Source organism: Natrix helvetica (genome assembly GCF_964273705.1).
Source record: "Natrix helvetica genome assembly, chromosome: 1".
In the NCBI taxonomy this organism is placed as follows: Eukaryota; Metazoa; Chordata; class Lepidosauria; order Squamata; family Natricidae; genus Natrix; species Natrix helvetica.
The window spans coordinates 313,093,977-313,107,877 of record NC_138548.1 but is presented as its reverse complement, the minus strand read 5'-3'; the positions used below and the strand labels follow the sequence as shown (position 1 = coordinate 313,107,877).

Below are 13,901 nucleotides of genomic sequence, written 5' to 3'. Positions count from 1 at the left end.
AACTCGCTCCTGGTTGGCGAGCGCGGATAAAGTCTCCAATAGCGCTACGCGGTCTTGGAAGCGGCCGTGAAGCATGCTGGAAGTCGTAGTCTTCCTTCTCCACATTCCCCTCCAGGGCTGCTGCTGCTGCTGCTATTAAGCTAAAATAGATAAAATGACCCACAAACTGAACCGACTTAAGGTTACGTTTGTCTACGTTTGTTTGGACCGGAGATGAGACGCATCCGGAATTTAGGTTTTTTTTTCAGATGACGGAGGAGACTTCTATCTCAAGGTGGAGATATATGCCGGCTGCAGATTTTAATTGCTTTTCAGCAAGACTAAACTTGCTTGCGATGCTATTTCTGTGTTTGTTTCACATAACCTAGCAAAACCAAATCATTGCTATCCATTGGCGCTGTATAGTTTGCAAATTCTGTGTAAATTTACAAGTCACCAGTAGAGGGACAAAAAACAAGCCAGCCTGCTTTTTATTTTCATTTTAACGTCTTACCTGAATGAAATTTCAGCTTTAATGTCTGGATCAAATTCCTCCACCACACAGAACTCCTACAGATGGAAAGCAAATAATTGGAGCTAAAAAAAATAAGCATTAAAAACACATGACTTGTCTTCCAATAATTTCCATTAAAATTATTTAGTATTTAAATATTGCTTATTAAATATTGCATCATTTTATAAGCCTCCCAGAGTTGCTGCAAAAATAAGTTGGGGGATATAGAAATTTAATTAATAAATATTCAGATAAGCATGCATTGCAGTGAATGCTTTATATACTGGTGTTAAATGCAATTCTACAGAATATCTATTAGAAGGTCACAATTCATTAACAAAAATGAGACTGGGTGCAAAGAGAAAAATAAAAGTGAAAAAATGATAAATAATTATACATGAATTAACTGGTAGTTAATATTCCAAATTGCTTCCTCTTAAAGTTAGTCTCTTTTTTGAATGATTGAAGTGACTTGCATACAATTTTAAATAAAATCTGTGGGCATCAAAAACTTGTGGCCTTCCAAATATTGACAGATTGTTACAAGCTGTGTATTGAGTCTCATTACTATACATTATTGGTTTGTTAATTTATAGCCTACCTTTCCTCAAGAGCAAAACGTGGCATAATTCTCCCATTTTCTTTCTCATAATGTTAACTCTGTAAAGTAAGATCATTTGATAAAATTGTGACTATTTAATTATTCACTTAATTCTAAAATGTACTGTCAACTACTGAGACAAACATAATGGTTACTGATACTGAACATACTGAGACAAAACATAATGTTCTGTAACTGATAAAATCCAGTTGTTACTGGAGATGTTTCCATTGAAATACTTTCCATCTCTGATGAAAAGCATTTCATCCTTTTTTGCTTCTGAGCTTCCAGACATTTGTGCACTACACAATAAAGCTTCTTTTTTTTCTAATTAAAATGGATCCATCAAATTTTGCAATTAAAAATAGATAAAACATATTATCTTAAAAAGTGGAAGGAGGAACATTTGTGCCTATTCCAACACAAATTAACAATTATATTTGAGATACTGGCACCATGTATGGCAACCAGAATGCTTATGAAGTCATAATGAATATAAATGCCTTTTATTTGATTCTGTTGTTCCTGATAGCACCTTGAAAAGGAATAAAAATTGAAGTTTCAAAATGCAAGGCACATTCAAAGCACAAACATTTAGCTGGTGTATTATAATGAAAGCTAACTGCCTCCAATGCAAAATAATAGAATATTTGTTATCTGTTTGAGTACATGAAGCAGCTAATTGTAGGTTTAGGAGCAGTCTATTTCTTAATCTGTAAAGGGACTTGGTCTTGTATCACCATAGCAACCAGTATAAAGAAAACTTTCAATATTTATTCAATATTTACATGAAAAGAATAAAATTCAATTATTTAAATTCAAAATTAAAGGGCTAGCTAGTGCCTACAACAGTGTGCTGTGTGTTTGTGTGTAAAATTATCAATTTAATAATTAAAGTGGTTCCCCGTCCTCCACAAGCAGTTTAATTTTTTTTTACATACCTTTAAAAACACCTAATTCCAGACAAGTCTAGTCCAAAATGCAGTGGCAAGACTAGTTACTCAATATTGTAATTCTGCAATCTACACTAAATGCTGGTTACCACCTATAAAGCCCCACACAGCATAGGACTGGATTATTATTGGGCCACCTCAGGGGTGGGTTCCTGCCAGTTCTAACTTCTTCTATAGAAGAGGTTCCACAAATCTATAGTGCCGTTTAGAACCGGTTCCAGCTCCCTCCCCCCGCCCATCCGCACATCATCAAGATGAAGAGCGAGAGGAGGAATTCTGGGAGTTGAAGTCCACAAGTCTTAAAGCTGTCAAGTTTGAACACCCCTGGGGGTTTTTTTCTAAAGGGTTAGGGGTGCAAGGGTCTTGTAACTTGACAGCTTTAAGACTTGCATGCTTCAAATGGCCAGAGTTTCTGAGCCAACATTTTGGTTGCTAGGCAAGAGCGTTAAGTGAGTTTCACCACATTTTACAAGTTGGCCACGCCCACCCAGTCGCATGGCTGGCAAGCCACTCCCACCCAGTCACATGGCCAGCAAGACACTCCCACAAAGCAGGCCACACCTACAGAAGATGTTCTAAAAAAAATTGAAACCCACCACTGCGCCACCTTCTTCCAAGGGTATATGTCAGTCCCACAACTCCAATAGGGCGGGAACCATGTAATCTTACAGGACCAAGGAGGCCTGTCTTTTCCATGATGGTGCCCACTCTCTGGAAATATGCCATCTCTACCCTTACCATATTTATGTTATTTTTATTTAAAGGACTTATTTGGCCACCTATCTCATAGAATCATTCTGAGCAGCTCACAACCCATAAAGGAGCCAGTTTGGTCTAGTGGTCAAGGCACCAGGCTAGAAACCAGAAGTCTGAGAGTTCTAGTCCTTCCTTAGCCATGAAAGCCAGCTGGGTGACTTTGGGCCAGTCACTCTCTCAGCTCAACCCACCTCACAGGGTTGTTGTGGGGAAAATAAAATGAGGAGGGTGTGTTTGAGTTGTTGTAAAAATAATAAAGGTGAGACACAAATAAATACATAAAAACATAGTTAAAAACAAAGTAGGGCTGGTAAAACAACCTGAAAACTTCAGATAGTACAGAACATACAGAAATATCATCAGTAAAAACTTAGGGATTTAATGGCTATTATTATCTAATATGTATTCTATCTTCCTTTCAGCCAAAATAATAACTGCCATGCAGAAATCTAATCAGAACAGCCAGACTAAAGCATTTATTTATTTTGCTTTAATATTATCAATCTGGATTCATAGGCTTGTTCATAAAACTGATTTTAACATGACACTCGTGCCTCCTTTTGAAGCTCAGGGAACCATACTTTCTTTTTAGCCAATGCCATTTCTCTTGTTTTACTGTACAAGAATGAGCTTTTTCAGCAATTAAACAACCTCCTCCTCCTCCTCTTCTTCTTCCAAATCTGTCATTGGACATTGAGGATTATGTTAAACAATTAAACAATAGTGAATCGATTCTGGAAGTCCTTGAATATGATTGCAAACATTAAGAAACTCAATTGAGAATGAGGGTGATGAAACTCATTAACTTGCCACTTGTGGAATGTTAGTTATGATCAATGCTTTCTCTTGTTTAAGTCTTATATCTCTTATTCTGTACCCAATTTGAAGGCTTGACCCTCCCTCTTAATATACATTTTTAGTTTGCATTAAGTATTCAGGATTTGTACTGTTGGGAGGAGCAAAAAACCCATCTTGCAAAGTTAGATTCCCCCAAATTCGGGATCACTTTTTTATCAGCCCCAGGGCAAATGCAGGTACCCAAGTTTTAAAAGAAACAATACAATCTATAGTATGTTTTATTGTTTTGAATTTATATTCTGTGCCATTCGGAGTAATAATGGAACAAAGTACTAGTATAAAGTACTAGCTATCTAGGGTTTTTTTTTTCATGCCCCATTCAAAATACTGTATTGCTGTTTAAAGTCAAAAAACAGCTTGCAGGACCCAATAATTGTATCCCATAGCCAAAGACAACCAGATAAATGTGGTTTATTGTGGTTAAAGGAAGTATTGCTTTCTCAGTTGTCCATCAGCACCAATTTTGCAACTATTGATTTTATACTTTTTCATTTATCCAGATGTTTAAATATGGACCAGTGAAGTTACTGCCATTTTTAATTGATCGTAGTATTTTATATTTCTACAGTCCTGGTATCCACGAAGATGAAGGAGAAGTTTAATAAACAGACAGGAATTTCAAAAATAGTTCACTTTATTGAGCTAGAGAGACTTACTCAAAGCAAGCACTGGAGAAAAAAAAGGGTAGTTTTACCAGAACCTCTTTATATCTAGCTAAGCAACCTAAACTGGATCTGTTTCACATATAAATCCAAAAAGTAGTATGGGTAGTCCTCAACTAATAGAAGTTCACTGAGTGACGGTTTGAAGTTACAATGGCACTGAAAAAAGTGACTTATGACCATTTTTGACACTTACGATTATTGCAGAATCCCCATGGTCACATGACCAAAATTCAGATGCTTGGCAACTGTCAGGTATTTATGACAGTTGCAGTGTCCCAAGGTCATGTGATCCCCTTTTGCAATCTTCTGACAAGCAAAGTCAACAGGGAAGCCAGGTTTGCTTAACAACCATATTACTAGCTTCATACCTGCAGTGATTCACTTAACAACTGTGGCAAGAAAAGTGATAAAATGGGGCAAAATTCACCTAACAGCTGACTTGCTTAGCAATGAAAAATGTGGGCTCAATTATGGTCGTAAGTCAGGGACTCCCTGTAATATAGTGATTGTTTCCTTCTTCAATGTATGTATCAATTTATATTTAAATAAATAACAAGGTTTAAGATTGTTCATCTTCAAGGGCATTTGTTTAATATAACTTTAAACGATATCAAACCCGGTTAGTTTTCAGCTGATGTGACACTGAGCCCTATCTGAAGGTGTGATCACAATCTGAAAACACCGCCCTAAAACATGAGCCAGATTTGAAGAAAATAAACTTAACAATGTCTTTTTTCCCTTAAAATAAAAGCATTTCACAACAGTATAGCAGGCTACTTTAGGTTGGAATATGGGGGGGGGGGGATTAGCAGAAAAATATGGGGACATGCAGGCAGATTATCTATGTTGGGGGAGAGGTCTTCATTTATGTCAAAGATCATTTATTTTACAGACAAAAATATACATAGCTTTATTTTTAAAGTTTGCTCCAACATTTCATGAGACATGCAATACATTCACCTCCACAAACATTGTCCGTTTGTGGGTGGTATTTTGCTCTGAACATGGAAGGCATTATCTACATACACTTTAAAATCAGTATACTTGGAAGAAGACGTTTCTTTCACTTAGTGCAGTTTCTTCTCAGCAGCAGAAGACAAAGGTAGATATATAAAGAGGCGTTTAACAATCAAGTCATCATGGTGATGAGCAACAGGATTCTACAGTGGAGAAATGATAGTAGCTGAGTGAATGACCGATATTTGATGCGGAACATGGTTAAGTAAAAAGTATCTGAAATGTCATCTGGCCCCGATTCACATTACTCAAGATATCCATCTTCATATTAAGAATCCTTTCATTTCGCACATGCAACATAACGTGCCTGAAGGTTTTTCCAACTTTATTCCTTCCAGATCTGTGGGTCTATAACACCAATCCACTCTAATGAGAATAGCCCATGTAAAGATATTGGGGCATTCTGGCTGGGGAGGAGAAAGAGATTGGGATATCCTATAGAAGTAGGGAATTGGGAAATTAATAAAAACTGATCAGCTGTCTGGGAATACAGGTTTTGTATGATCCAGCTCACATAACACTGCAATAAATTCTCATTTCTGAACAGAGGTTTCCACCAGCCTAACTCCAATTAACACCATAAAGATTAATGAGGTGTCAATTACAAATTATGTAAGATTTCTTGCCACAAGACAATAATGCTGCTAACACCAGGCCAACAGCAAAATTGAAGACAATTTTTTGTTTTCCATCATATCAAACATGCTAATCTTCATTAACAACACATCCATATAGCCGTTGTAAGTACTAGTCTTCTTTTCTTAATTTAGATCATTTTGAAACTCTTAAAATCAAGGTCTTGTATACATTGGTGTTGGCTTGGCAAGCAGAAATCACAAATGGCAGAATTTTCAGGAAAAAGGGAAGAGCATGTCTGCATTCAGTAGGCAAAATATTAATTTTTCTTTTTGTGCCTCAGTTCTAAAGAGGTTTCCTTAAAACAAATCCTGGAATTTCAAAGAAAATTGCTGTGAGTTTCTGGAATCCTAACCTTATTCATCCATTTGTAGCATAAATTATCCTGAATTAATGCCATTGTAACAACAGGAAAAAGACATTCTGGTTTATCATTCTTATTTTATGGAATATTAAATCCAATTAGCTGTGCCTACATTTGCCTCCTAGCCAGTCTCTATTCAAATAATTTTACCCACAGTTCGCACACTATTAAGGGTGCCCATAATTATGCATTTTCCACTTAACCTTACAGGCAAGAACATTAACAACAAAAGCTAGGCCTAATGCATGGGCACAAAATGGAAGCTTTTTAAAACATTTTAGATATGCCATTTTTCTTCTTGCCTTCAATCCTATATTATTCTCTTTCCAGAAACATCTTCATTATAATAAAAGAAATTAACATTCTTTTACTTTACTAATCTCACAGAAAAGTCCTCAGAAGTCTTCCAAATTCAGGCATTACCAACATCACTAATGCAATCATCAGCCAAGTTACCAAAGATTCCAGAAAAACCAGGTCAACATTATCCTTAGAATATGGTCCTAACCTTGAGGCCCAGACCACAACTAATATAAATAGCTTGTCTTTAATCTAGACTTCATAGTCACTTCAGGTTTGTATTCTATTTAGATGCCATCCCAGGCATCAATAGCAAGCTGTGTAAAACAGGTTCCTAAAATATTTCTATTTGCTCTTCTATCCTTTTCATTTTAGAATTTCCATCCACGCCATTTTCTCCCTACCCAATCCTATTTGCACAGAAGTGCTGTTGGTCTTACAGTACATAATTCCATAACACTCACTTGGCCACATTCTCATTCTGAAAATTATACAGTGTACGAAACATGCCTGCATGTCAATAAATCACAGTAGTTCAGTAGCACAGTAACATGTTCCAGAGACCTCTCCTTGTTGACTACTCTTCTTCCCTCTCCTTCTCAAGGTTAAGTTCTTTTTAAAATATAAAATATACTCCCAACTTCCCTGGGAAGAATTATGAGATGCTCAAAAGTTTCTACAGTTCTCTCATCTCCATTTCAAGCATAGGTCAGTTGCCCAAAATGTAGGAACTATGCTATTATCTTCCAATTCCAAAGTGAAGATTACTGCTGGGAATTTGAACTTGCTGGGAATATAAATAACTAAATCAAACCTTAAAAAAAATAAAATGCAAACAAGGCATTCCAACCTTAATTTCAAATTGTTTGTGTGTGGGTGTATATCCAAAGGAACAGTCAATATTCCTAGTAGAATGTGCATTGTATCACGAACAAAAGGTGACAAATGGTCTAACCATGTAGATTTGGAACGCCAAGAATATGAAGTGTCAGCATTTATGCGTGTCTGAAATGAAGCTGATCTGTATGTTGTCTCACAAAGATGAGTATTGTCCAGGAAGACTACAGTTGCCAATTTTATGTTCCATACAGAATTTAAATATCTTTTTTTTTAAAGAAAAAAAAAACACCTCCAATGAAAGAGGAGACAAACACATTAGAGTTCCAAAAGATTATCTGAATGGAACAATGGGCGCAAGAGGAAGTCATTCTTTCAACCACATCTGCCTTTAGGAGTTAATGGCTTTCCATCGATCACTGTCAATGCTATTGATGCTGCCCACATGGTACGGCATGGAAGCTACATCGTCCAGGTATGCCGTGGTGTCAATCTGAGTGTTGGAATAGAAGCCAGAATCTAGCCCTTCTTTTTTGGCTACCCCATAAGCATGGGGAAGATGCACATCAACATCCTCAGGTTCATCCACCTGGCATTTATAGGAGAAGAGGATCTTCGGTTCAGACCTAAAATAGTGAGAAAGAAAAGGAGAAGGTCCTCTAGTTCTAGTCTTTATTTGAATTAGGTTAAGTTTTGGTGTGCTATATACCCCTAGCACTGGGACAAGAAGCTCTGGTACTATCTAACTTTAGCAGGCATGAAAATACTTATATCTAACTTAATACAATACAATACAATACAATACAATACAATACAATACAATACAATAGCAGAGTTGGAAGGGACCTTGGAGGTCTTCTAGGCAGGAAACCTTATACCGTTTCAGACAGATGGCTATCCAACATCTTCTTAATGACTTCCAGTGTGGGCATTCACAACTTCTGGAGGCAAGCTGTTCCACTGATTCCACTGACTTATCAAGTAATAAAACAGACAAATGCTTTGCTTGCTCTAAAAATCACGTTATGTATATTGTAATTAAAATTAAAACCACCCAGAGTAAACTGTCCAGAGTTAAATATGAGATGGGCAGCTATAGGAATTAGAATTAATTAATTAATTAAAATACCCCCCTCAAAGATGGTGAAAATGATTCAGAATGCTCATTTTTATACTCTCAGTTAATTACCACCAGCTTTTTAAAAAAATGATATATGCCTGCGGCATTATTTCCCTGCGCTATCTGCTACAAGGAACAGCTGTGTGAGGCAGAAAAAAAGGCTGACGTCTGCCCTTTTAATAGGGAGATTACCAGCTGATGAGGTTTGTCCATTAAATTCAGGAACCCTCTTCTTTTTCACTAAGCAATCCAACAAATACATTTCCAGCAAATCAAAAGCTAACTATAAAAAAATATGCAAGTCCTGGACAAATCTGCCTGGACATAAAACAGGCAGAATAATTGATCAGCAATTTAAGAGCAATTTAAATTATTTCAAGTATTTCTCAATTCCCCCATGTGGCCACTAGATGGCAGTCTAAATTCAATAGATATTCTTTTAGAACACTGGCAAAAAGAATTCCTGGTATTTATTAACCCTGGGAATTAGAATTGCTTTATTCTGTTCACCAATTTAGCTAAACTGCACTTTATTTTTTTATGGCCTTATTGTCTCTATTTCACAGAGCAACATAATGTATATGTGTTGCTGGCTGGGAAATTTTGAGAATTGAAATACAAGACCGTGAAACATTGACATAATGGAAAACTTGAATTTACAGCACTTAGAAACTAGTTGCATTTTTCACTATTTCATCTTATATTTTCTTTTAAAATTATAATTAATATATTAATTACATATTAAATTACATAACACAATAACAGAGTTGGGAAGGGACCTTGGAGGTCACCTAGTCCAACCCCCTGCTCAGGCAGGAAACCCTATACCATTTCAGGCAAATGGTTGTCCAATTTCTTCTTAAAAACATCCAGTGTAACCCAACTAAAATATTCTAACTTTTTAGATAAAGAATAGATTCAAATGATTAACTTCAGATTACTCTGCTTTTTTTAAAAAAAGTATTTTGCTAAAGTTACTTAAAAGTTATTTTAAAAGGTTACATGATTTTAATTTTTGAGATTATTTTATTGATCAGGGGTGTCAAACTCATGTTGTCACGACTGTGTCACGTGATGTATCAGGACGTTTTTCCCCCTTCGCTAAACCGGGTGTGGGCGTAGCCAGCATGACACATCCGGCCCATGGGCCGGGAGTTTGACACCCGCTATTGATTTATACAGGTGATCCTCAATTTACAACCATTCATTTAGCAACAGTTCAAAACTGCAACAGCGCTGAAAAAAGTGAATTACAACTGGGCCTCACACTTACAACTGGGCTTCACATTTATAGCCATGGCAGCATCCACTTGGTCAAAATTTGTGTGATTGGCCACCTGGCATGCATTTACGGTTGCAGTATCCTGGAATTATGTGGTCGCCATTTTGTGACCTCCTCACCTGGCTTCCAGCAAGTAAAGCCAATGGAGAAGCCGGGTTCACTTAATGACCATATGATTCACTTAACAACTGCGGCAATTTGCTTAACAACCCTATCAGAAAAGGTTGTAAAATCAGACGTGACTCACACAACAACTATGGTTCCATTAAGCAATGGAAATTCTAGTCCCAACTATGGTGGAAAATAGGGGATTTCCTGTACAGTTTTTTAAATTGCTGTTCTCATTGCTGTTATTGGAAGTTTCAGTTCAATTACTATATAATGAGGAAGTTATTTGTCTGCTGTAGTCTAAACATCCCTGGACACATTAAAAAAACCAAAATCAAGGGACTGTAATAAAATAAATGAAAAAGCTTACCCAAAGAAACTTTTCAGAAATGCCACATAGATGAGTGGAGCAAAAAAGCTGAAGTAGAGGAAGGTGGTGGCATCTACACAGCTGTGAACAGATGAAACACAAAAAACATTTAGCATCTGCTTCTACACTGCTAACATGCCTGCCACAGGCTCAGTTTTCAGGAAAGGCTTGCATTCCATGACAACGGAGAAGCCAAGAAAGAAGGCTTGGTAAATATATGCTTTCAGAGAGTTCCCAGGCCCGGCTTCTTCCTTCAAAGGCCTTCGGGCAGTCAAGGTCAGAGTGGCTAAGATACTTTCAGAGTTTTACCACAAAAAGGTCTTTTATCTCAGTGTTTGCACAGCCTAAGGGACGAAGGGGCCACAAACACAGTTCAATGACTGCACTAAATCTATCCTCAATAATGCCTAGGGCCATCAGGGCTCTCTCTTCTTTTTTTTGTTACATCATAGCACAGCAATTGCCCAATCGAAATATCCTCGAAACAAATCACAATATTATTCTCCAGCTATAAGGCTATCTACACCCAACTACTAGGGAATAAATGAATGCTGCTCTTGTACCACAAAATGAGTACAAAAGCACATCCAATTTCTCTTAAAGCAAAGGGGGAGGGGGTCGCCTAGGGCTACTGAAAGTTGTACACTTGTCGTACACTAAGCTGTTTTTAATTTAGCCAATTTCTAGGCTGCCCATTCCAAAAATAACTTCGGGAGGGGGGCTTTACAAAATTTCCAACAGGAAAAAAACAACATTACATATATATAAAGGTAAAGGTTCCCCTCGCACATATGTGCTAGTCGTTCCCGACTCTAGGGGGCGGTGCTCATTTCCGTTTCAAAGCCGAAGAGCCAGCGCTGTCCAAAGACGTTCTCCATGGTCATGTGGCTGGCATGACTAAACACCAAAGGTGCACGGAACGCTGTTACCTTCCCACGAAAGGTGGTTCCTATTTTTCCACTTGCACTTTTTACATGCTTTCGAACTGCTAGGTTGGCAGAAGCTGGGTCAAGTAACGGGAGCTCACTCCATTACGCAGCGCTAGGGATTCTTTCTGATTGACAAACTCAAGTGTCTTAGCCACTGAACCACCGGGTCCCACGTGTAGTGTGTGTGTGTGTGTGTATAAATAAATAAATTCCCAATTACCTGAAATGAACATTTAAAAAAAAAACCAATCTTCTCTATGATGCCCAACTTGCTGCCACCCCAATGCAAGGCTGAGGAAAAAGCCATATTTTTAGGGCTTTTTCGGATAACAGGTGGGTTGAGCAGAGCAAAGCTCTGGGGAGATTCTGTCCCAGGGTGCAGGCGCTGTGTCTGAGGGGAGCTGCTTCCTGGGTACCAGTAGATGCCATTCCTTAAAAACTACTTATTTTTCCACAGTTCACGTTTTTCATTGTTTTTAACAGTGTTTATTGTAAGATGGGTGACTATATCAATGTTTTAGATAATCAAACTCAGTCATGGCAAGAAAGTCTGGGGTTCCATTTCCTTTTTCCTTTACTGGTTTATTTTCCATGAGTAGTTGAGTTTGTGAATTCATGCTCACAACCTTACTTGTGTAGGAGACTAAAGCGAAGTCTGAATCCTGCCCCTTCCTACTCCATTTAGCACCTACTTTACTTGCGGTTTAAGTTTGTCACTTTCGTTAAATCTATCGCCAGTATCAGGATATTGACAGCAAGGTGTTTGCAGTAGGCATGAACTGAATATAATAATAATAATAAATAATAATGTGGTAATTCAGATTTTCCATATGGAAGAGCCAGACAGTGGCTCTCAATGGTGCCTCTCAGTGCTTTGCACATGTTCTGCTAACTTGTTTCTGTTACTTTAACAGAAATAAGCAGTTGCTAACTTCACTACTACTTGGAGTAAGCTTTATTAAGGGATACATAATTTTCAGAATGAAAATGTAGTTAAATGATGTTACCTACACAGGGGGTCTGCTAAATAGGCTTCTTGTAAGAAGTGAGCCAATGCTCCTAGTGTACTTGATAGTGCCGTTCCCAAATCCATGAGGAAGAACCATTCTTTTATAGGAAAAAAATGTATCAATAGCTTTTTTACAGGGAAAAAAGGGGTCTTCTGTGGGAGTCTCAATTTTTGCTCTTCTTTTTTTCCTCTTTAGTGGATCAGACCTGCCTCCGCAATCTAACCTGGTCTCCCCTTTGTTATTTGCACTGACCAGTTTTTTGGGAGGTTGGCCTAAGGCCAAACACACACAACGTTGAGATCAAATTGACTGCCTGTGCCGCCCCAGCTCCAATGTCACTCAGTTTCAACTAGGGAAGGAAGAGCTGCTGGCCTAAGAAACCCGCGAGAAGATTCTCACATGCTCCCAGGACGAAGATGAAAAATTAATGTATTTGCCATGGCAACTACAAGTACAAGAAGGTAGCATGCCGCCAGATGAATTACTCCAGGCTCCCTAGAACATTCTCCCTGCATGTGAAATAAAGGGGGAGATCTTTGACTCACTGTTTGGTTCAGCCTACTTAAACAAAGCAGTGCTCAAAGCAACAGGGACCAAATGTCTTGAGTTCCTCCCACTGACCTTTACAAAGATAAGAGAAGGACAAAGACTTGAGATTTAGGAATCAGTCTACAGTGCTTACTCTCTATTATGGAACAGAATTCACTCCCCATCAAAAGGAGGAAAGGGCCTGGGGCAGAAATGATAGCTTCAGTGGAGGGTTACTACTGGTTCAGCCCAGTTTGGCCGAACTGGTAGTGGTTTGGAGGCCTGGGACACTGGAACCAGCAGCGAACCAGGCATGCTACGCCCCTGAAAGGGTTCCCCGAGCAGCGCCGTAGGCGGTGTTATCTTGTTTTTCAGTTCTGCGCATGCACAGAACAATTTTAATTGCTCAGCGCGCAAACGAGCGAACCAGCAGTAGTGCCTGGCAGAACCCATCCCTGGATAGCTTCCATATGCAATGGCAGAAAAAAAGAATTCAAGGGACCACCCTGGAGGGCACGATGGGGATGGGCAAAGAGCTGTCCCTCGGTAACTTCAGAGTCTGTGCTGAAAAAGCTAATCTTCGATGAAAAATTGGCTGGAAACTGTTTGTCTCCACCCAAAAGTCATTTGATGCTTCTATGGCTCTATCAGACTTCAGAATACCTACCATAAGCCTTCAATGATACCTGCACAGAGCAAAGCACTGCCGATACCTTGCACTAAATTGAGCACAGCAAGAATTCCTGCATAGATATAGAAGCTCTTCCTTGCTGGAAAAACACAAGGGACAGAAACAACAATTTACTGAATGAATTAAAAAGAGAGAGAGAGAACACAGTAAACCCAGCACTGAAAGCACTTGAGCACAAAATGCCAATTTCACAGCACTTTCCATTTATGATTGGACCATCTCATTATGTGCATTTTTAACACAATTTGAATTTGCTCATTCTCCTACTGCTTCTTCCTATTATGGTCTCAAAGGCCATCCTGAATGGCACTCATCCATTTCATTTCTTCCACGGCACTTGAAGGTTAACTTCATTATAAAGTTAACAAAAGACCACAATTACA

General features: G+C 38.3%; 1 protein-coding gene across 2 annotated transcripts in view; it reads right to left on the bottom strand.

Annotated features, from left to right (window-relative positions):
* Nucleotides 1-5,206: 5,206 nt before the first annotated feature.
* The window catches only part of TPRA1 (transmembrane protein adipocyte associated 1), a 37,621-nt gene continuing 28,926 nt past the window's right edge, over nucleotides 5,207-13,901 (bottom strand). For both annotated transcript variants that reach the window (XM_081939511.1, XM_081939512.1), the window contains exons 9-11: nucleotides 13,495-13,597; nucleotides 10,361-10,441; nucleotides 5,207-8,106 (exon numbers count right to left, since the gene is read on the bottom strand). In XM_081939511.1, coding sequence (XP_081795637.1) covers nucleotides 7,872-8,106; nucleotides 10,361-10,441; nucleotides 13,495-13,597 — 419 coding nt within the window. In that variant the 3' untranslated portion in view covers nucleotides 5,207-7,871. The remainder of the gene's footprint in view (nucleotides 8,107-10,360; nucleotides 10,442-13,494; nucleotides 13,598-13,901) is intronic.